The 25,010-nt window shown below is 37.2% G+C and overlaps 1 protein-coding gene across 14 annotated transcripts in view; it reads right to left on the bottom strand.

Moving 5' to 3' along the window:
- The window catches only part of LRRC9 (leucine rich repeat containing 9), a 164,322-nt gene that overhangs the window by 127,492 nt on the left and 11,820 nt on the right, over window positions 1-25,010 (bottom strand). For 13 of the 14 annotated variants that reach the window (XR_008382547.1, XR_008382548.1, XM_053603162.1 and 10 more), the window contains exons 7-10: window positions 23,609-23,791; window positions 5,156-5,311; window positions 1,877-2,073; window positions 491-622 (exon numbers count right to left, since the gene is read on the bottom strand). Coding sequence is in view for 12 of the 14 variants with exons in the window: in XM_053603162.1 (XP_053459137.1) it covers window positions 491-622; window positions 1,877-2,073; window positions 5,156-5,311; window positions 23,609-23,791 (668 nt within the window). In the remaining 2 variants the exon portion in view is untranslated. The remainder of the gene's footprint in view (window positions 1-490; window positions 623-1,876; window positions 2,074-5,155; window positions 5,312-23,608; window positions 23,792-25,010) is intronic. The other variant, XM_053603168.1, reaches the window with a different exon arrangement.

The following is a 25,010-nucleotide window of genomic DNA, read 5'->3' as shown; positions in this document are numbered from 1 at the left end:
CATGTAGTGTCCAAGTGAACCTTGACTAAAGGAGCTCTAAACGGCAGGCTCCTCTTTGACCATGGACCCTCCCATGTTGGCAACCTGCTGTCAACAATCCTGCTTTGGCACCCCCGCTCTGTTCCAGCTTTCTCAACCAATATTCAGATTCCAGGGACATATAAAGAAACAAACAGTATAAACATGCATAGAAATTAATAATTGACTATAAACTATTTTTGTTAAACTGTATTCTGTTTTTGAGCTAAAGAAAATTGGATAGAGCAATATTGTATCATTAAAATGTCTCCAAAGTTGGTTTAAACAGAAATATATACTCCTAGGTGCCAAAATTGGCAGGTAATTGCCAGTTTTTAATAGATGAATATTCTGCATGAGAAGTATTTAATAAATAGGACATTTAAAGATTTTATAAAATGATATTCTGGTTGATGATCCAGAGTACGAAAAATGATTTTTAAAGCTATACCTAAATTTCAAACAGATTTACCAGTCATCAGATTGAGTGCCTTCTTCAAAATGGATATTCCCCACGGTCTCCAACTCAATTAACAAAAATGGGATCAGTAAGCCATGAGCTTTCTTCTTTTGCTTTACTTCAATGCGATAAATTGTTTCAATTCTAGTAAAGAAAGAAATAAATAAAGATAGTAGAATGATCTAACATCACAATATTGGATTCATGATAGATGTTTTTAACTGATATTAAAATACAAGACTTCTTTTCAATGGAAAAAGAAACCTTAGTGAAACCAAGTAAAAGACATTCTGCTTTTGGCAATTAAAATCATTTCCAATTCTGTTAATCTCAAACTATATAAAGGTTAGAAGACTATCCTGGATCTCACCACTTATGACATTCAAATTTTAGACAAGTCACTTACCCTTTTATGCCTTAGTTCTCTCAATAAAAATGTAATACTCTTAGTCCTTCAGCCTAAAAATGCTGTTTTAAGAATTATTTGCAAATATATATGTAAATTCTTAGGAAAGATTCTGGCACAGAGTAAAAACCCAATACACGTTACTATTGTTATTTCTACTACTATTATTGCAGGGCAAACTAACTTATCCATTTAGTGCCTTAGAAAATGTTAATTTCTTAAAAAGGAGGGATGGGTAAATTCACACCTATGGGTGCAGTGCACACTATCTGGGTTAAGGGAACACTTAAAACAAAGTGTTGTACCAAACACTTTTTGGTACAATCTGTACCAAAAAAAAAAAAGTATATAAACAAAACATGTATACCCCCTAATATTCTGAAATTTAAAAAATAAAGAAAATCAAATAACTGAAAAAAAAAATTCATAGTTCTTACTAAACATTCTTGCTTTATATTTCTAGCTGATCACTGAATTTAACTTGTTTCTATATGAGTCCAGACAACCGTGCACGTGCTTTGCTGGGTCTCACCTATTCGGTGAGTTTCTGTGTCAGTAGCAGCTCTATTTCTTTCTTTCTTTCTTTCTTTTTTTAATAATGCAGACACTAGAGCAGTGATGTGGCAGAGAGCAACTCTAGAGGAAGCTCAGTTTCTAATTAAGAACTGTCTCTGCAAAAAACAGCTTTGAACCAATGATGCCTCTATGCATTAGGAACTGGAACTAAGAACATGTTTCATGCTTTATTTACTTCATTCTGTAATTTTTTCCACTTCTGAAGAAGAGAACTGAATTCAATTTATGGCCCTAAATTTCTGTTTTGTTTTGTTTTGTTTTTGCAGTTTTTGGCTGGGGCTGGGTTTGAACCCACCACCTCTGGTATATGGGGCCGGCACACTACTCCTTTGAGCTACAGGCACCACCCATGGCCCTGAATATTTTTAATTTCTCACATTTCAAATCTGAACAACTGGACAACTCATTAAACATACTCATCTAGTTTTTTGTTCCAGAATGTTACCCTTTCGTTCAAAGCATTTAGTTTGGTCAATATCTTCTGCTGAAAACTTGGTTCTTCTGTGAGAGTTTCACAATTCTTTGATTTTTCAAGCTCAGTGACTTTATTGTTACTGGATCTAACACTGTGTCCTCTGCCAGATTTCTTAAGTTCAGCCAATTCTCGTTCCAACTATTGAAAACATTACAGAAAGCAAAATAAAATATGGTAAGGGTAAAGCCTGAATTCAGATATTAGATTTTTAGTGAATTTAGTGGTTAAATAATTAATTTAAACTAACAAAGCAGAAACCTATGTAATACATGTAATACAGGCCAAACTTCACAAAAGAATGCCTGCCAAATATGATTTCAACTTTGGTGCAATCTCAGACAGCCAATTTCACTTGACCAAGTGACAGCCTTAAATGCTTCCAATGGGGGGTAGTGTCTCAACTGAAAATAAGCAAAGAACTAGATTTTTAAATATTATTGATGTCTATTAAAGTCAATGTAAAAATAAGTGCTACAATTGCTACAAATTAATGTTTAAACTTCAAATAATGTAATTTTTTTTTCTTTTTTTTTTTTTGGGCAGTTTTTGGCCGGGGCTGGGTTTGAACCACCACCTCCAGTATACCGGGCCAGCACCCTACTCCTTTGAGCCACAGGCGCCGCCCTCAAATAATGTAATTTTTAACACAACTTTTCAATGTTTCAACATGTTTTCAACTACCTTGATGTTCTACAAAAAAAATTAATCATAAAAAGTACACTAAAGCACATATACAGAAGAGTACACTTCTCCTTTTGCCCTAGTCTCTTACATGGCTCATCATAGCACTGGTCTTCAAGGCTCTGGTATTTGGGTTTTTGTTGTTGTTCTTGTTCATAATGGACTTTTTTTTTTGCATTAACTTGGATATTTTAAAATAGCACATTAAATATTATTTATCTTGATTACTGAGGTTTTGGGTACTCCCTTAAATTGTGGGCCCCAGGTAAGAGGCTCATTGCCTCATTCTAATTCTAGGCCTGTAAGATTTCAAGATAAATTGTACTGTATGAGGAGAAGTGTATATAAAAAGAAATTTATTAATTATCTGTGCTTCTTCTCTGTAATAGCTATATCCAGTTGTTAAAAAGAAAATTAGGCATATTCATAAAAATGTCTAGAGTTGTGTTTATCTTTAGCTATTACTTTCACATTTGCAGATTTTATTTTAACACATGCACTTGCACAAGAAAATGGCAGTTATAAAATGATGCCCCAATACTGTTTTCCTGTGATTTTTATTCAAATAAATAAATTATGTCAATATTTTACCTTAAGAATATCCCTCTAATTATAATAATTAAAACCTATTCACTTTAGAAAAAGCATCAAATATATCTCAAACCCAGTGTTTTTAAATGACTACATACTATTCTATCTTAAGAATGAATAACTTTTCTTTTACTAAACATTTAGGTAGTTTACAATTTTTTGTTATTATTAATAGTGCAGTGATAAATATCCTTACTCTACATCTTTAGAATAGAGGATTACAAGTACATTTACTGTGTCAAAGGCTATGAGCATTTCTAGGCTGTTAACACAAATGACCACAGCGCATTCTCACCAGCAGTGGTGAAGAGTTGAGTGTGTAACATCCACTAGCTGAACACTATCATCGTGTGTTATGCTTTGAACGTCATAGGCGAAAATGGTTTTATCTAATTAACATTCAGAAATGAATAATCAAGTTGAGTTTTTCTTTCAAATATTTATTAATTTTTATTTCTACTTTTGTAAGATTCTAGTTTATGTGCTTTGTTCAATTTTTCTATTTGGATATTTATTTTTTATCTTGTTTTACTCATGGTATTTTTATACTAAGGACATCAACCTTTTGTCGGTCATGTTTATTATTTTTTCAGATTATCATTTGTCATTTATTTTTTATTAATGATGCCTTTTGGTACAAAAGCATTTTATTAGTTTTTTTTTTTCAATCAAATCTGTAGTTTGTGCCTTTGCAATTTATAGTATTTATTTCCTTTGGCAAGCCAGTATTAGTTAATTATATCCATCTATATATTAACTCCTCAGTTTTTTCATGTTTTAATTTTTACACTTAATTCTTCCCCCCTCTACTCGTATTTACATATGGTAAAGTGTAAACTAAGGATCCAATTCCCTACTAAATAGTTGGACTATTTTTCTAAAACCATTTGTTAAATAATCCATTATTTCCTCATATTTAAAAAATACAGTTTATATATAAGGTTTTGTTTTGAGGTAAGTAATGCTTAATTTTTCAGAGCCTACTTTTAATAAAGGAAATCTAATTTATTCTAAATAAAAAAGCACACACATGGATAGAGCTGGAACATATTCTTCTTAGCAAAGTATCTCAAGAATGGAAGAAAAAATATCCAAAGTACTCAGCCCTACTATGAAACCAATTTATAACTTTCATATGAAAGCTATAACCCAATTATAGCCCAAGAATATGGGGACAGGGGAGAAGGAGGGGAGTGGAGAGGGGAGGATGGGCAGAGGGAGGGTAATTGGTGGGACCACACCTACGGTGCATCTGACAAGGGTACATGTGAAGTTTACTAAGTGTGGGGTATAAATGTCTTAACACAATGACGAAGAAAATGCCATGAAGGCTGTGTTAACCAGTTAGGTGAGAGTATTTCGAATTGTATATAGAGCCAGCACATTGTACCCCATGGTTGCATTAATGTATACAGCTATGATTTAATAATAATAAAAAAAAAAGCACACACACTACTAAAGTACAGCATTATTTAAAGTTCCCACCTTGTTATTTACCTTAGTAGTATTAGTAAAGGGATATTTTAGTGCTTTAAATAAGAAAATGAATTTTGACCGCAGCCTGCTGGTTTCTAATAAAAATGCAGCTGAAATATGTGTAACAGACCTCTGTAACTCCCAAAATCATAATGAATTACACAACTTTAAACATTCTCACAATTACATAAGCCTATACCTTTTCCAAATCACAGATTTCTAAACATAATTAAGTAAGCCTAAACCTTTTGAGTTGCAGATTTCTAATTGCTATACTTTAAGAATATAGCTTGGTTAAGCACCTTAAATCAAAACATCCTGGGGGCAATCAAAACAACCTGACTTGAAATTCATTATTAATTAATTATATATGTTATTATACACACTCAATATGTAATTTTAAAGATATTACTTGTTATCAAGTAGTTTTCTTAAGATGTGGCCAGTAGAGTGTCACATAATTAAATCTTACATTTTTTTTCGCAAAACTGATTAATTTTATTCGTTCTTCTGGCAACTTCTGTAATTTGCATTTTCGGTCATTCAGTCTTTCAAGGTCTTCATTAAGATGCCTCTGAACTGTTTTTATACGCATATGGTAATACATTATCTTTTTCATTGCTGTGGTCTAAAAGTAAGAGAAGAACCAGATGGTTAGTTAAAACAAATTATAGGTGGTTATTAGTGATATTATATGAGTATAGCATGTTATATATAATAACTTGGAAGTTTTTCATGCTCTGTTACTAATAACAATGTTAGTTGGGATGATAATGGCTACACAGAGTACTACATTTAAAATTAATAGGAAAAAGGGCGGCGCCTGTGGCTCAGTTGGTAAGGCGCCGGCCCCATATACTGAGGGTGGCGGGTTCAAACCCGGCCCCGGCTGAACTGCAAACCAAAAAATAGCCGGGCGTTGTGGCGGGCGCCTGTAGTCCCAGCTACTCGGGAGGCTGAGGCAAGAGAATTGCTCAGCCCAGGAGTTGGAGGTTGCTGTGAGCTGTGTGAGGCCACGGCACTCTACCAGGGGCCATAAAGTGAGACTCTGTCTCTACAAAAAAAAAAAAAAAAAAGATTCATCAAAAAAAAAAATTAATAGGAAAAATATAAAACTCTAAAGATTTTTCTCTGTACATAACATGTACATGGGCGGCAGAGTTAACATTTATCTCCAGGATGACACCACAAAGAAAATACAGATAGAATTTAATTTATAAAATAGTATCATTTATCTATTGAAGCAGGACAACTAAAGCAAATGTATAACTACATTATTCCTTTATTTAATTAACTCAGGAAACAAATAAATTAAAAATAATTAAAAGCAAATGTAACATTACTCAATTGTTTTTTTTAAAGCATGGACAAGAAATAGGATTTAGCTTTTTTCTAAGCTACAGAAGAATGTTTGAAATGAACTGGTTATAGACTAAGCAAATTACTAACTTATCAAACTAATCCAATTACCTTAAATTCATTAATACCAATGGATCAACCACTTATTTAGAAGCTTATGGTAAATTGATTAAATCCATCATTAAGAAATACACTATGTAAATGGTGCTTAAATGTTACATTAGTCACGAAGAACTGAGGAGAACATAAACGAATTAAGTATACTGTAAAAATGTTTATGTTTTCACCTAGTTTTGAGGTGGAGCAAGATGGTGCCGAGTAACAGCTTCTTTGCAAGCGGGGGCTGCAAGACTGGGGAGAGAAGATTTCAGGCATCTCTGGCTTATGGGCTCTGCCCAGAAACATCTCTTTGGGGATGCAGAGAGGCAGTGAGAGACTTCTGGACCCCAGGAGGAAAACAAAAGCAGTGGGGAATGGGCAAGTGGTTGTGCGTAGGTAGTGGCTGCCATTGCTGTATCAACAACAGCAGTAAGATTGCAAACAGGAAAGGGCTTTCCTCTGGGTTGTTATGTTTATTATGGACTTGGGCACTTGTTTGAACTACCTTGGGAGAACTTGGGAGATAGTGCAGATGACTTTAAGCATTGTCTAGGGCCCAGGACTGAGCAGCCAAGAAGAACTGAGCTAATATTATTCAGCTGTGGGCTGCAGGCAGCCATTGTGGGAGATGTGCTCCTGCAGGCTCCGCCCTTGGGATCGCAGAGCTAGGCTCAGGATGAGAGACCTTGGGAGACTCCTTTTGTGACTGAACAGGTGCATTAAGCGTTTGGCAGTAGAAATACTGCCTTAAAACATCAGCCATCAGGGGCATACAGTGAAACCAGTTTTGGCAGACTGGATAAGTGGACAGCCACTTCAGGAGTGATCCCAGCAACAAGTGCTTTCCTGGGAAAGTTTCTTCTTAGCCAAGGTTAACAGTTTAAAGTGTCTTTTAAGCAGGCTGAAGAGAAATTAAAGCTCTCAACTCTACAGGGTTTGAGAAATCAGAAGAGGCCTACAGTCTCCATCTCATATAGCTGCATCAGCATTGTGATTAATCAATTAATATTGATTAAGAATATTCAGCAAGAGTTATATACTTTTTTTATTATTAAATCATAGCTGTGTACATTATAATGTGATCAAGGGGCACCATACACTGGTTTATAGACCGTTTGACACATTTTCATCACACTGGTTAACATAGCCTTCCTGGCATTTTCTTAGTTATTGTGTTAATACATTTATATTCTACATTTACTAAGTTTCACATGTACCTGTGTAAGATGCACCACAGGTGTGATCCCACCAATCATCCTCCCTCCTCCCATCCATCCCCCGCTTCCCCATATTCTTAGGTTATAACTGGGTTATAGCTTTCATATGAAACCCATAAATTAGTTTCATAGTAGGGCTGAGTACATTGGATACTTTTTCTTCAATTCTTGAGATACTTTACTAAGAAGAATATGTTCCAGCTCCATCCATGTAAACATGAAAGAGGTAAAGTCTCCATCTTTCTTTAAGGCTGCATAATATTCCATGGTGTATATATACCATAATTTATTAATCCATTCGTGGATCGATGGGCACTTGGGCTTTTTCCATGACTTAGCAATTATGAATTGGGATGCAATAAACATCCTGGTACAAATATCTTTGTTATAATGTGATTTTTGGTCTTCTGGGTATAAACCTAGTAGAGGAATAATAAGATTAAATGGCAGATCTATTTTTACATCTCTAAGTGTCCTCCAAACACCTTTCCAAAAGGAACATATTAGTTTGCATTCCCACCAGCAGTGTAGAAGTGTTCCCTTTTCTCCACATCCACGCCAACATCTCTGGTCTTGGGATTTTGTGATATGGGCTAATCTTACTGGAGTTAGATAGTATCTCAAAGTAGTTTTGATTTGCATTTCTCTGATGATTAAGGATGATGAGCATTTTTTCATATGTCTGTAGGCCATGCACCTAACTATCTTCTTCAGAGAAGTTTCTCTTCAAGTCCCTTGCCCAGCCTGCAATGGGATCACTTGTTCCTTTCTTGCTTATACGTTTGAGTTCTCTATGGACTCTGGTTATTAAACCTTTGTCGGAGACTTAACCTGCAAATACCTTCTCCCATTCTGATGGCTGTTTGCTTGCTTTACTTACTGTGTTCTTGGTTGTGCAAAAGCTTTTTAGTTTGATCAGGTCCCAGTAGTGTATTTTTGAAGCTGTTTCAATTGCCCGGGGGGTCCTTCTCATAAAATACTCACCCAGACTGATTTTTTCAAGGGTTTTCCCTGCATTCTATTCTAGTATTTTTATAGTTTCATGTCTTAAGTTTAAATCTTTAATCCAGTGACAGTCTATCTTAGTTAATGGTGAAAGGTGTAGGTCCAGTTTCACTCTTCTACAGGTTGCCAGCCAGTTCACCCAGCACCATTTGTTAAATAGGGAATCTTTTCCCCACTGAACATTTTTAATTGGCTTGTCAAAGATCAAATAACAGTAAGCAGCTGGATTCATCTTTTGGTTCTCTGTTCTGTTCCAGACATCTACTTCTCTGTTTTTGTGCCAGTACCATGCTGTTTTGATCACTATCAATTTGTAGTATAGTCTGAGGTCTGGTAGAGTGATTCCTCCTGCTTTGTTTTTATTTCTGAGTAATGTCTTGGCTATTCGAGGTTTTTTCTGATTCCATATAAAACGAAGTTATTATTTTTTCAAGATATTTAAAGTATGTCAGTGGAGCTTTAATAGGGATTGCATTAAAATTGTATATTGCTTTGGGTAGTATGGACATTTTAACAATGTTGATTCTTCCTAGCCATGAGCATGGTATGTTTTTCCATTTGTTAACATTTTCAGCTATTTCTTTTCTTAGAGTTTCATGGTTCTCTTTATAGAGATCTTTCATGTCCTTTGTTAGATAAATTCCCAAATATTTCATCTTCTTTGGCACTACTGTGAAGGGAATAGAGTCCTTAACTGTTTTTTCAGCTTGACTATTGTTGGTATATATAAAGGCTACCAATTTATGAATGTTGATTTTGTAACCTGAGACGCTGCTGTATTCCCTGATCACTTCTAAGAGTTTTGTAGTAGAATCCCTGGTATTTTCCAGATATACAATCATACCATCTCCAAAGAGTGAAAGTTTGATCTCTTCTGACCCTATATGGATACCCTTGATCACCTTTGCTTCCTGAATTGTGACGGCTAAAACTACCATTACAATGTTAACGAGCAGTTGAGACAATGGGCAGCCTTGTCTGGTTCCTGATCTGAGTGGAAATGATTTCAGTTTAACTCCATTCAATACGATATTGGCTATGGATTTTCTGTAGATGGTCTCTATCAGTTTAAGAAATGTCCCTTCTATACCAGTTTTCTTAAGTGTTCTGACATGAAGGGATGCTGGATATTATCAAAAGGTTTTTCTGCATCAATTGAGAGAATCATATGATCTTTGTTTTTTAATTTGTTTATGTGCTGAATTATACTAATAGATTTACGTGAACCAACCTTGAGACCCTGGGATAAAACCAACTTGGTCATGATGTATAATTTGTTTGATGTGTTGCTGGATTCTGTTTGTTAGGATCTTGTTGAATATTTTTGCATCTATATTCATTAGTGATATTGGTCTATAACTTTGTTTTCTTGTTGGGTCTTTTCCTGGTTTGGGGGTCAGGCTGATGTTTGCTTCACAGAATGTGTTGGGTAGTCTTCCTTCTTTTTCTACATTTTGGAACAGGTTGAGTAATATAGTTACTAGTTCCTCTTTAAAGATTTGATAGAATTCTGACGTGAAGCCATCTGGTCCCACGCTTTTCTTTTTAGGGAGATTTTTTTTTTCTTTTTTTTTTTGTAGAGACAGAGTCTCACCCTATGGCCCTCGGTAGAGTGCCGTGGCCTCGCACAGCTCACAGCAACCTCCAACTCCTGGGCTTAAGCGATTCTCTTGCCTCAGCCTCCCGAGTAGCTGGGACTACAGGCGCCCGCCACAACGCCCCGCTATTTTTTGGTTGCAGTTTGGCTGGGGCCGGGTTTGAATCCGCCGCCCTCGGTATATGGGGCTGGCGCCTTACCGACTGAGCCATAGGCGCCGCCCCTTTTCAGGGAGATTTTGTATAGTTGATGCTATTTCGGAACTTGATATTGGCCTTTTGAACATTTCCACTTGATTCTGGTTAAGTCTTGGAAGGTGACATGCTTCCGAGTAACAGTCAATTTCCTTCAGATTTTCATATTTCTGAGAATAAAGTTTCTTGTAATATTCATTATTTTTTGAATTTCGGAAGAGTCTGTTGTTATTTTGCCTTTGTCATTTCTGGTTGATCAAATTAGAGATTTTACTCTTTTTTTTTCCTGGTTAGGTTAGCCAAAGCTTTATCTATTTTATTGACCTTTCCAAAAACCAACTTTTTAATTGATTGATCTGTTATATAATTCTTTTGTTTTCAATTGCATTTAATTCTGCTCTAATTTTAGTTATTTCTTTTATTCTACTGGGTTTGTGGCTGGAATGTTCTTCCTTTTCCAGTTGCTTGAGATGTCCCATTAAGTTGTTAACTTTCTCTCCTTCCGTTCCCTTGAGGAAGGTTTGCAGTGCTATAAATTTCCCTCTTAGCACTGACTTTGTGGTATCCCAGGGGTTCTGATAATTCGTGTCTTCATTGTCGTTTTGTTCCAAAAATTTGGCAATTTCCTTCTTACTCTCATCTATGACCCAGCTATCATTCAGCATAAGGTTATTTAACTTCCATGTGTTTATATGAGTATGCAGATTCCTGTTGTTACTGAGCTCAACTTTTATTCCATGGTGGTCCAAGAAGATGCAAGGAATAATTTCTATTCCTTTCAATTTACTGAGGTTAGACCTGTGACCTAAGATGTGATCGATTTTGGAGTATGTTCCGTAGGCTGATGAGAAGTATGTGTATTCAGTTTTGTTGGGATGAAATGTTCTGTAAATGTTTGCTGAATCCAAATGTTGGATGGTTAGGTTTAAATCTAAAATTTCTTTGCTCAGCTTCTAATTGGAGGATCTAGCCAACACTGCCAAAGAAGCGTTGAAATATTTGACTGTTATGGAGCTGGAGGAAATCAAGTTGCTCATGTCTGTTAGAGTTTCTCTAATAAATTGAGGCACATTCTGGTTGGGTGCATAAATATTAATAATTGAAATTTCATCATATTGAGTATTACCCTTCACAAATATGAAGTGACCCTTGTTACCCTTCCTTACTTTTGTTGGTTTAAAGCCTATTGTGACTTGGTAAATGGTCTGTGAACCTAGTGAATGATGCCCCATGAATATATCAATGTACACAGCTATGATTTAATAAATAAATAAATAAATAAAGCCTATTGTGTCTGCAAATGGAATTGCAACGCCTGCTTTTTTCTGATTACCATTTGCCTGAAATATGGACGACCATCCTTTCACCCTGAATCTATATTTATCTTTTAAGGAAAGATGTGACTCTTGTATTCAGCAAATATCTGGCCTGACTTTTTGTATCCAGTCAGCTAACCTGTGCCTCTTTAGAGGACAGTTTAAGCCGTTCTCATTAATGGAGAATATTGATAAGTCTGGTAAATTTTCGGGTATCGAGTTTTTCGAAAAGTCCAGTGGACATTTTTAATCCTTTCACCACTATGGAAGTTGTAGTTTGATCAAAAGTTTCTGAGTGAGTTTACTTTTGTGGTATAGGATTGGGTTGGTCATTACGGAGGATAGGTCTGAGAATACCCTGAAGAGCTGGTTTGGTTATGGCAAATTTCTTCAACATATGAATGTCATTAAAGTATTTAATTTCTCCATGATAAATGAAAGTCAGTTTAGCTAGATACAGGATCTAGGGTTGAAAATTATTTTGCTTTAGGAGATTAAAAGTCGATGACCACCCTCTTCTGGCTTGAAAAGTTTCAGCAGAGAGATCTGCAGTCATTCTAATATTCTTCCCTTTGTAGGTAATGGATTTCTTACGTCTGGCTGCTTTCAGCATTTTCTCCTTCATATTAACGTTAGTGAAGTTAATTGATATGCCTGGGGGATATCTTATTTGGATTGAGTCATGCTGGGGTACTGAAACAGTCTGCTATCGAATTTCAGAATCTCTTGGCATGTTTGGAAAATTCTCTTTCATCATTTCATGGAGAAGGGCCTCTGTTCCTTGCGAGGCCAATTCATCACTTTCAGGGATTCCAGTGAGGCGGATATTACCCTTCTTTGAATTATACCTGAATTCTGTGAGAGAATGATCCGTTTTTGCTCTCCATTTCTCTTCCTCTTTGAGAGTTTGGGAGCATTCAAAAGCTTTGTCTTCAATGTCAGAAATCCTTTCTTCTGCTTGCTCCAGTCTGTTACTGAGGGATTTTACTGTAATTTTCAGATCTTTGAGGGCTGAAAATTCTTGCTTCTGTGCATCAATATCTTTGGTGGTTTTGTCTTTAAATTTGTTAAATTCTTGAGACAACTTTTGAATTTCTCCTTGAATTTCTAATTCCAACTTTTGAATTGCTCCTTGAATTTCTAATTCCAATTTTCCTCCATTCTATTAATCTTGTTTGCAAACCAAATTCTGAATTGGATTTCTGATATCTCGGCCAGCTGTTTATGAATGGGATCTTCAGTTACATCTGCCATATCTTTCCTTGGTGGGGGGTTGATCTATTCTGGTTATTCATGTTACCAGAGTTTTTCCGCTGATTCCACCCCATGATAATTTTACACCATTTGACTTTTCCTCTGGAGTTTTGTCGAGGACTCATACAGTTGCTACGGCCTGAGAAACTGGGGACCTGTTTGGTGTGGTGGGGCTAAGTGGTCTGTCTTGTTTTCAGCTGGTCTCTGTTCGACCCTAGTGAAACAGTTACTCTGGGTGGAAGTCTCAGCAATTAAGTCACCCTGCACCCCACAGGAAACAATTGGAAAAGGAAAATTAAACCTTCCTACAACCACATACCCAGGGCACCACTTGGATAGTCCTTGGGCGATTGGCTCAGTTGAAAAGGTCAAAATCAATTTTCTCAGTCAGCACCTGTCTCAGGTGGGAGAGTTTAAAAGGTCTCTGGCAACTAGATCACAGTGGTCTGCTGACAACTCAAATATGACTTGCTCTGGTTCTCCGTGAAGTGAGGAGGACCCACCCAGCAAACAGATTAGTCTGGGAAGGTTGATGCTTCCTTCCCCACCTTGCACCTCTGTCACACCCAGTCACTGATAGCCCTGAAGGGCTGTGACTCAGTTGCCTCCAATAAGCAGATACTCCAGGGGGTTGCACCTGCCTGAATCACAAGGAAATCTATATCTGCTCAGCCAGGCTGCTGCTCTCTGCCTCTATCCAGGAGGGGGAGTTCGCCCTGGCGAACTCGGGCGCTTGATGGAGGCTGGGGGTGTTCACTCAGTTCCAGCCCTGCCCCTGATTTATGTTACTGACAGAACAGAACAACTTCGCAGGAATTTGTTTCTGTCCCTGCTGAATTCCCCTGCAGAAGAGAAGCTATTTTGAGTTCCCAGAACCGGCACCTCAGGCCCAGTCTTTGCTCCTGCAGGTTTGTATTCGCAGCCAGGTTAGCTGTCAGATCTAGCCTCCTGCCTTCCTTTGTCTGTAGGCTGACGATCCTCTGAGGGCCACATATGTTTTAGGCTCAGTAAAACGGTCCTCTGGGCAGCCCCGCCCTGGGAATTTCATGACTCTGCGCATACGTTTTGTAGTCCCCGTGCTCTACCCAGGCCGGTACCGCCTCAGGCAAACCCTTTACTCACGGGGCCTGCGTTTCTGTCCCAGATCTGTTCCGCAGTGGTTGCCACCTGAGAAGACACCCTGCCTCCTCTGGTGTCCCAGGGAGATAGGGGGTGTGGCTTCTGAATTTCCAAGGGTGAGCCCTATTATTTCCAAAAACGGCTGCTGCTCTGCGCCTCGGGGCACGGCCACTCCGGCGTGGTTCCCTCTCAACTGACCGTCCTCTCCTCATTCCCGTGCCGCAGAATCAGCACTGACCAGCTGCAGTCTAGGCTTTGTCCACACTCCTCGAGAAATCACCCAAGAATCTGGACTTCTGGGAGACAGGCCTTCAGACCTCAGAGTGAGAGTGGAGGGGAGTGCCGGGAGCTCAGAATTGCAGGTAGAGAATATATACAGTTTTATGCCTGGCAGGAGAACACCATGGCACGCTAGTAGGGGAGGTAGGTCCAGTTTTTAGAGGGTCTCTCCCATGGAGTGTAGTGGGAGGACCTTCGAACTCTCCTCATTTGTTTGTGGGGCACTCTGAGCCATTCTCATCGGGGGAAGGGACTTCTGTGCGCTTGGTGATGGATTTGTACCTTTTGTTTGTATCCTTGGGGTCGCAGCTCGCCTCAGAGGGCTTGATGTGCATTCTTCTACCTTCCCTCTTGGTGTTGCTCTAATCCACCAGGTTACTTGCTAAATTTCTGTCCTTTAACTCTCCTTCTGGATGGGAGCCTCTGTGGAAAGCTGGCTTCAGTCAGCCATCTTGTCTTCACCCCCCCACCTTCTTTTTTTTTTTTTTTAATTTCAAACATTTCCCTCTAGATTTTTCTTCTTCTTTTTTTATATCTTCTTTCATCATTTTACTAGTTTAAATATAATTTTCCATTGTTTCCTTCTTTAATAATAAGAGCTTCACTTTTGTTAGTATCTCTGTTCCTGTAAGGTTTTCTGTTTGTTTTCATTTGATTTTTATTATTTTTGTATTTCCTCTCTATTTGGTGGAGGTAGGTACTGTATCTGCTCAGGCTGACTTCGAGAAAACCACCCAACCCAGCACCCCCAGAGGTTGGGGGTTTTTAAGGGTGGGTCAAAGTATCCTACTGTACACCTTTATTACTCCTGTCTCCCTCTTTCTGTGCCTCACTTCTTTTTGTCAATATTCCCTTTTACTCACCCTCTCTCCTTTCTCTGTTTTTAAATCTTGTTTCTCTTCTTGTTCTTCAATCTCCTCATCCTTTTGGTCCTATGCCAAAAGGACTCATTGAAATCTTAGGCCAGAGACACAGTAACTTAAAAACCAAGAGGAAGTGAAAGGAAAATTAGGGCAAGGAAATATATAAAAGAAAACACTCATGAGGAAGAATCAGCAGAAAAATCCTGGCAACATGAAAATCCAGTCCAGAGACACCCCCCCAAGGGACCATGGGGTAGCTACTGCAGAGGATTCCACCTATACAGAGATGTTAGAAATGACAGAAGGGAAATTTAAAATACAGATGATGAAAACAATGAAGGAAATTGCTGAGCAAAGTGGAAAATAACCAAAAGGAAATCCAAAACCAGAATCAAATAAAAGATGAATGATATGAAGAATATAGAAAGGATATAGCAGAGCTGAAGGAACTGAAGCAGTCAATTAGGGAACTTAAAGATGCAACAGAAAGTATCAACAACAGATTAGACCATGCAGAAGAGAGAATCTCAGAGGTAGCAGCCAAAGCTCTTGATATAACTCAGATAGTTAAAGAGGCAGAAAAGAAGAGAGAGAAAGCAGAACATTCACTGACAGAATTATGGGACTTCATGAAGCACTCAACCATACCAGTTATAGGTATCCCAGAAGGGGAAGAAGAATGCCCCAGGGGAATGGGAGCTATACTAGAGAATATAATAAATGAAAATTTCCCAATTACAACCAAAGATTCTGACACACTCCTTTCAGAGGGATATCAGACCCCAGGTTGCCTCAACTCTAATGGAGCTTCTCCAAGACACATTGTGATGAACCTGTCCAAAGTCAAGACAAAAGAAAGATTCTGCAAGCTGCCAGGAGTAAACACCAATTGTCCTACAGAGGCAAATCCATCAGGGTGACTGCAGACTTCTCTAATGAAACTTTTCAAGCCAAAAGGCAATGGTCACCTACCTTTAATCTACTTAAACAGAACAATTTCCAGCCCAGAATTCTATACCCTGCTAAGCTAAGCTTTAAAATTTGTGGAGAAATCAAATCATTTACTGATATTCAAACATGGAGGAAATTTGCCACAACAAGACCAGCTCTAAGGGAAATACTTCAACCTGTTCTACACATTGACCATCACAATGGATCAACAGCAAAGTAAGAACTCAGAAATTAAAGGACAGAACCTAGCTTCCACAATGATGCAAAAGATAAAACTAAGCAATGGACTTTCACAAAATGAGATGAATACAACCCTACCACACTTATCAATTGTCTCAATAAATGTTAATGGCTTGAATTCCCCACTGAAGAGGCATAGATCAGCTGATTAAATTAAAAACACAAGCCATCCGTTTGCTGTCTGCAGGAAACACGCCTATCCTCCTTAGACAAATTAAAACTCAAGAGTTAAGGTTTGGAAGAGAATTTTTGAGGCAAATGGAATTCAGAAGAAAAGATGGGTTGTAATCTTATTTTCAGATACAAGTGGATTTAAAGCAGCTATAGTCAAAAAAGACAAAGATGGTCACTTCATATTGGTCAAGGAAAAAATACAGCATGAAGACATTTCAATTCTGAATCTTTGTGCACCCAACTTAAATGCTCCTAGATTCTTGAAACAGACCTTACCTAGTCTGAACAATATGATATCCTATAATACCATAATAACATGGGACTTTAATACTTCTCTTACAGAGCTGGACAGATCCTCTAAACAGACATTAAATGAAGATATAAGGGACTTAAACAAGACTCTAGAACAACTGTGCTTGCTAGACGTATACAGAACACTCCATCCCAAAGATAAAGAACATACATTCTTCTCATCAGCCCATAGAACAGTCTCCAAAATTGATCATATCCTAATACACAAAACAAACCTCAACAGAATCGAAAAAATTGAAATTTCACCTTGTATCTTCTCAAGTACAAGGCATTAAAGGTGGAATTCAACTCCAACAAAAACGTTCAACCCCACACAAGTCATCGAAATAAAACAATCTTATGCTGAATGACAGTTGACTGCAGGAAGAAATAAGAGAGGAAATCATTAACTTCCTTGAGCATAACAACAATGAAGACACAAGCTACCAAAACCTGTGGGATACAGCAAAAACAGTCATGAGAGGAAAATTTATCGCTTTAGATGCCTACATCCAAAAAAGAGAAAGAGAGCATATCAACAAACTCACAAGCCATATTATGGAATTGGAAAAAGAATAATCTAAGCCTAAACCCAGCAGAATAAAAGAATATCCAAAATTAACACAGAGATTCATGAAACTAAAAACAAAAGAATCATTCAGAAAATTAACAAAATGAGGAGTTAGTTTTTTGAAAAATAAATAAAATAGATAAACCTTTAGCCAGACTAGGAATAAAATAGTAAAATTTCTAGTAACCTCAGTCAGAACTGATAAATGGGAAATAACAACAGATGCCACAGGGATATGAGAGATTATCTCTGAATACTGCCAGAAACTCTATGGCCAGAAATTTGACAATGTGAAGGAAATGAATCAATATTTGGAATCACATCCTATCCCTAGACTTAGCCAGGAAAAAACAAATCTCCTGAACAGACCAATTTCAAGCACTGAGATCAAACAATAAATAATCTCCCAACAAAAATATGCCCTGGTCCGGATGGCTTCACACATGAATTCTAGCAAACCTTCAGAGAAGAGTTTATTCTCATGCTGCAGAAATTATTCCAAAAACTTGAGGAGGAAGGAATCTTTCCCAACATGTTCTATGATGCAAATATCACCCTGATACCAAAGCAAGGAAAAGGCGCAACTAAAAAGGAGAACTTCAGACCAATTTCACTAATGAATTTAGATGCAAAAAATTCTCAACAAAATCCTAGCGAACAGATTACAGCTTATCATCAAAAAAAAGTCATACATCATGATCAAGTAGGTTTCATCCAGGGATGCAAGGCTGGTTTAACATACGCAAGCCTATAAACGTTATTCACCATACCAACAGAAGCAAAAATAAAGACCATATGATCCTTTCAAAAGATACAGAAAAAGCATTTGATAAAATCCAGCATCCTTTCCTAATTAGAACACTGAAGAGCACATTTCTTAAAGTGATCAAAGCTATCTATGACAAACCCACAGCTAATATCTTACTGAATGGAGTAAAACTGAAAGCTTTCCCACATAGAACTGGAACCAGACAAGATTGTCCTCTATCGCCACTACTATTCAACATAGTGCTGTAGGTTCTAGCCAATACAATCAGGCAAGAGAAGGAAAGGGCATCCAAATGGGAGCAGAGGAAGGTCAAACTCTCCCTCTTTGCTGACGACATGATCTTATACTTAGAGAACCCCAAAGAGTCAACCACAAAACTCTGGGAAGTCATTGAAAAATACAGTAATGTCTCAGGATATAAAATCAATGTCCATAAGTCAGTAGCCTTTGTATATGCCAATAACAGCCAAGATGAGAGGCTAATTACGGACACAACTTCCTTCACCATAGCTTCAAAGAAAATGAAATACCTAGGAATATACCTAACAAAGGAGGTAAAGGACCTATATAAAAAAAATTATGAAACCCTACAAAAAGAAATAGCAGATGACATTAACAAATGGAAGAACATGAACATAACCATGCTCATTGCTAGGAAGAATCAACATTGTTAAAATGTCTATACTTCCCAAATCAATCTACCAATTCAATGCCATCCCCATTAAGATACCAACATCATTCTTTCAAGACTTGAAAAAAATAGTCCGTTTTGTATGGAACCAGAAAAAGTCCCATATAACTAAGACAGCTCTTAGCAATAAAAACAAAGCCAGGGGCATCAGCCTAACAGATTTTAGGCTGTACTACAAGGCCACAGTGGTCCAAACAGCATGGTAGTGGCACAAAAATAGAGACAGACATTTGGAATTGAATACAAAACCAAGAGATGAAACTAACATCTTACAGCCACCCAATCTTCAATAAACCAAACAAGAACACACACTAGGGGAATGAATCTTATTCAATAAATGGTGCTGGGAGAACTGGATATCTGCATGTAGAAGTCTGAAACTGGACCTGCACCTTTCTCCACTCACAAAAATTGATGCAAGACAGATAAACGACTTAAATTTCAGGCATAAAATGATAAAAATCCTCAAAGAAAGCATAGGAAAAACACTGAAAGATACTGGCTTGGGGAAAGACTTTATGAAGAAGACTTCAGTGGTAATTGCAACAACAAAAATAAACAAATGGGACTTACTGAAACTGAAAAGCTTCTGTACAGCTAAGGAGACAACAACCAAAGCAAATAGACAACGTACACAATGGGAAAGGATATTTGCATATTTTGAATCAGACAAAAGCTTGATAACTAGGATCTATAGAGAACTCAAATTAATCCCCATGAAAAAAGCTAACAATCCCATATATCAGTGGGCAAGAGACATGAATAGAACCTTCTCTAAAGAAGACAGACGAATGGCTAACAAACATATGAAAAAATGCACATCACCCCTAGCTATTAGAGAAATGAAAATCAAAACCACCCTGAGATACCATCTAACCCCAGCTAGAATGGCCCACGTCACAAAATCTCAAAACTGCAGATGCTGGCGTAGATGTGGAGAGAAGGGAACACTTTTACACTGCTGGTGGGACTGCAAACTAATACGTTCCTTTTGGGTGACACAGTAAGACAGAAGAGAAGATTTTGAATGTTCACAACACAAATAATAGATAAATGTTTGAGATAGATATGATAACTATCCTGATTTAATCATTATATATTATATATGAGTACTAAAATATCACTCTGTATCCCATAAATATGTAGAATTATTACATGTGAACTAAAGATAGAAGGGGAAAAATAAAACATCCAAAGAAAATGGGGTGGAGGTAGTTTCTTTTGTGAGATAAAATACAAGATGTCAAGTTAAATTTGAATTTCATATAAACAATAAATGTTTTAACATCATACTAAACTTATACAATAATTATACTAATATATTCTATCTAGAAAGTACTACTTTTTGCTTTGTTTTAAAATATTTTAAATAAGCAACATATTCACATTTCAAAACCCAAAAAACTGAAAGATCTACAATGAAAACCCTATTTCCCACCCCTGTTGCCTGTTTTCCCAGTTGGCCCATCTTCCATGAATAACCAGTGATTTTAGTTTCGAGTATCTCCTGCCACAGTTTCTTCAACTTTGTTTTTCTATTTTATTAACACTTATACCTATATATTCATGTAAGAACATAAATTCTTATATTTTGATATTCCTATACTTTTCCAAAATCACTTAATGTACAATAAAAATCAAGAAGGGTTTTTTTCCTTCTTGCTTTTGAGACTATATACTAAGCTTTTGGAGAAGGAGGGAAGACTGTTTTGTAAACTATAAATATATAGGCACATAAACTTTGTAGGCTTTCTATGCGTAATTTGCTTTTCGTATTTGTACTTTTATGAATTAATGCCAAAGCCATTTTCAAGACTTTGGTAGAACTACTTACCCCTTACTATAGAAAGGTTTTTTTTAGAAATTAGACTAAATATGACTCAGTTGCAGGTTTATATTAAATTAAAAAAAATTGATCCAAGAAAGAATTAAAAGTCATAAACATAAATATGCTCAACTATAGTTTCATGGTGATTATTTTTATAGTATGTAACAATTAACATAGCCATTTGTGCATATTAACTCATTGGATCCCCACAATAACACCATGGTGAAAGGTACTATTTTCATCATCATCATCACTTTAACAGTTAAGAAAACTGAAACTCAGAAAAGTGAAGGGACAGGCCTAAGTGACAGGTAGAATCCAAGTCTTCTAATTCCAACTCCCATATTCTTCCCTCTGTTTCAATCTGATTTCCTGAAGTTCCTCCTGATAGGTTCTGACTTTTCTTGCCATTTATAGCTTACGCAAACTCCTCTACAGTGGTGGGTGAAAATATGAAGAATCAATAGCACTCTGTTCAAGAATTCAGTACAGAGAATTGCCATAAATTGTCTTCTTACAAATAGCAATGAAGAAAGCATTTTAAAATCTATATCAATACATAAATTAAAAATACTTTGAATTGTAAAAATCATTTTGGTGTGAATCAAAAGCTGAACTAAGTTACCTCTCCTATTTGTGCCTTAAAAAATAAAGAAAGAATAAATATTTTATTAACTTAAATGTAATGACATAATTTAAGATGTCAGGAACTGTATAATAAATCCTTATGTTGTTCTTTAAACTACACTACTCCTGACACAGTAAACTCAAACTAATACATAAGCATCTCAGTCAGAAACTCAGAAGAACTTGCCTCTTTTAATTCTCCTTCTCAGTTTCGTCAGCCAGAAGGTTCCTTCTCATCTCCCTGACCTTTAACACCCAATGGACACACTTCCCATTCATACCGTTCCCTTGAAGACTCATCCTGTCTGCACTTTAAGTGCCATCTTTCGGCTTTTACTTCTCATATTTTTATCTCCAATCTGGGAAACGCTCTTAAAATCAGACTCTCATATCCAACTACTTATCAAACATGACCTCCCCTCAAGATATTCAAACTTTAAATCTCTGAAATCAGACTGTGATTCTTCCTCCTCAACATACCCCTTTCATACTCTTCCTCATTTCATCAAATAGCAACTTACTCTTTCAATTTCTTGGGCCAATAACTTGGAATTATTCTCTATTTCCTTATTCTGCATCTTACATCCAATCCATTAACAAATACAGATGGGTTCTACCTTGTAAATACTACCAGAGTCTGACAAATCATCCACATCTCTCATCTCAGTTACTAGAAAAATCTCCTATCTGGTCTCTCTTTTACCCTTCCCCTCTAATCCTCTGTTCTTAATTCATTATTCAAAAGGATCCTTTTAAAACATGAGTCATCCCTTCATCTCTCCTCTAATCAACATTCTTCAGTGGCCCTCATCTCACTTAAAGTAAAAGCCAAAGTCCATACAACGTTCTACAGAGTCTTGTGTGATCTGGCCCTTCCACTCCTGTCTTCATCTCTTACTTCTCTTCCCCTCATATCCTCAGCTCCAAAATCACTACCTTTTTGTTGCCCTTGGGGTATGCAGGCAGGCTCCCACCTCTTTGCACCTGCTGACCTCTGAAAGGCTCTTTCCACAGGTATCAATCATATGGCTTTCTCCCTCACTCTCTTCAGGTCTCTGCTTAAATGCCACCTTATCCCAAATCCAGTCCTAACAATAAAATAGCCACATTCTTTTCTCTGCTCCCTATCGATAATCTCTTTTCCTTCACCTTGGTTTATTTTTCTCCATAGCATTGATCGCTATCTGATTTATTAGTTGTTCACTTATTTGGCTGCTTACTATTGTCTTCTTTCATTCAAATGTGAGTTCCAGCAAAGTATGAATTGGTTTCCTCACCCTGTATCTCTAGTGCCTTGAACTGTATTTGGAATATTATAGCCATTAGATAAAGTTAGATAAGGGAACCAGCAAGTAATTTACTGAAGCATGTTCACCCTGTTTCCCTTTGCAGAATCTTTGCCTGAAGTAAAACTATAGAGATAATAGTAGAAACTTCAAAAATATGGTTGATACTGTGAAATTTACTATAATTTTTAATTAGCATTGTTGAGAAGAATCCTGCCCTAGCCCTCCAAGGACTCTGAACGGGTGCGAGTAGACAAGAATGCTGGCATTTCGCTCAGTGTTACAAGACAGTTTGCTTCTTAGTTGGAGGATGAAAAACAGGGCAAGTTCAGTTTCAGAAAAAAGTAAAGAGAAAATGGAAGAGAATAAATCCTCAGGCTAGCAAGAGAAGAGAAACTAGGTAACTGGACAAGGACATTTTTTGCTCATATTGAGGTGATAGCTGAGCCACAGGAACAGATGGAGGGGCCTTGTGTGGGGTGGCGTGGGACACTAGATACTCAATAGCTACTTACTGGATGATTAACTGAATAAACTAATGGAGCAGGGGCTTCGTGCTGGAGTCAAGGAGAGGCAGAAATACAATACAGAAAGACTATTACTATGCATGGAGAATTCCTAGGAGTTCTGTTACCCTTGAAGTACCTCCCTTCCTGGGAGGTCACTGTCAGCAGTGCCCCAGGAAGAGCTCTCGTCAAGATTTCAGAGGTGCGTACATATCAAATATATTAACAGTAGAGAATAAATGTCTAAACACAACAACCAAATAAGTGAGGTGAATGATATGTTGACCTGTTTGCACATTCTAGATTGTATATAGCACATTGTACCCCATAATTGCAGCAATGTACACAGTTATGATCTAATAAAAAAATATTTCAGAGATGTGAATGGCAGTATGCAGAGATCCACTTAAAATTTTACATTTCTACTGTCATTTAAGCTTTAATTTTTGTATATACGGCACTAGTTTTGTAGAGATGTGAGACAATGTTTTTCTATTATTTCCCCTTTCAGAATGATCATCAAAATTGGCACCCTAGTATTATTATTATTTATATGCTTTTATGTGAAATATAAAGTTCACTGGGGCAAAAGAACTGACCTGATATCAATCCTACCTACCATATATGAACACAGCCAGAAAGAAACAATAAAATTTAAGTCACAGATTCCAGATTAGGGATGTACTTACATCTGCCAGGCCCTTGATTTGCTTTGCTGACACATCAAACGTGTCCAGTCTTTGAAGGCAAGGCAAGTGATACAACACATGCGTAGAATAATTACACAGCAAACAAACTGGATTAGCTTTATACTGAGGATCATTCAGACACAAATCCTTTAAGCAACGCAGCCTGGTTAAATTAGTAAGGTCCTAAAACAACAATAGTGACAATGTTCAATTAATAATTGTGACTGTCCACTTCTAAAGGTGGCATGTTGAACACTGAAGATCACCCATAATCTAAGGCCATACATTCTACATATGTGTTTACATATGTTCAAGTGATTTAGATGGATAAAATGTTTCTCTCTAGCAAAAAACATGCTAAATCCCTCAATACATTAATAATAATTAAATAGATGATTCTATACAACTGTGCATTTTAAATACTTACTAAACCATGTATCCCAACTGGAACCTTGGCACCAGTCACATGAGCGCCTTTACTTATTAGGAGGTTGCCCTCTGCACAGGCCCCTCACTAGCAAATGCCCCGGGTGCCTCTGGTCCCTGCTTCCTTCACTCCCATCTCCCACACTCACCACTCAGATATGCTGTTCTCGGTCTTCCCCGCTCCTCCAAGTCTGCTCCCAAAAGCTGTGGGATCCCTATTCATTACAATCACCAAGGAATTTCTAATTTTGTTTTTGTTTTCTTTCCCATAAATATCATCTCTACCTATTATGATTAACTGAAACCTTGCTTTCTCTTGAGGGCCTCTGTTTTCTCCCAATCTATGGAGGAGGAGGGGTATATAACACACGCCCAGATTAACGTTTCTCCTTCACATCTTTTACCCTGATGTCTAAGTCATTGTTTACATTTTCCTTTATTTGTCAGCTGGTCCTTGCTTAACTCTGCAGTATTAGCTCCCCTGGTTTAAGTTGTAACATTTTGTGACTTAGCCACACTGAACTACTTGAAGTTTCAAAATGTGCCAGAGCTTATTTTGTCTTTAGACCTTTGCTTATCCTGCCCTCTTTGAGTTAACTGAACTTCACCCAAGGTTCACCTCTTGATCTATCAGGGTTCAATGCAGGTATCATCTCTGGCAGGCTTGTTTGATCCCCCAAGATTGGGGTAGAAGCTCTTTCTTAGCCACTGGGCTGAGCTTTGTAATGAAATTTGTCATACCCTATAGCCTATTAATTTGCACTTACATGTCTACAAGCCACTGACCCAGCATCGGCTTTGGCTCTGTGTGTACAAACTAAGAATGGTATTTACGTTTTTAAAGTGTTACAAAAAGATTAAAGAAAAATACTTAATTAGAGTCCATATGTGGCTCATAAAGTGTAAAATATTTCCTATTTGTCCTTTTACAGAAAACAATTGCCAACCTCTGAGATAAACTTTGAGTACAAGGTTT

Source organism: Nycticebus coucang, chromosome 9 (genome assembly GCF_027406575.1).
Source record: "Nycticebus coucang isolate mNycCou1 chromosome 9, mNycCou1.pri, whole genome shotgun sequence".
Taxonomy (NCBI): Eukaryota; Metazoa; Chordata; class Mammalia; order Primates; family Lorisidae; genus Nycticebus; species Nycticebus coucang.
This window is presented reverse-complemented; position numbering and strand designations above follow the sequence as displayed.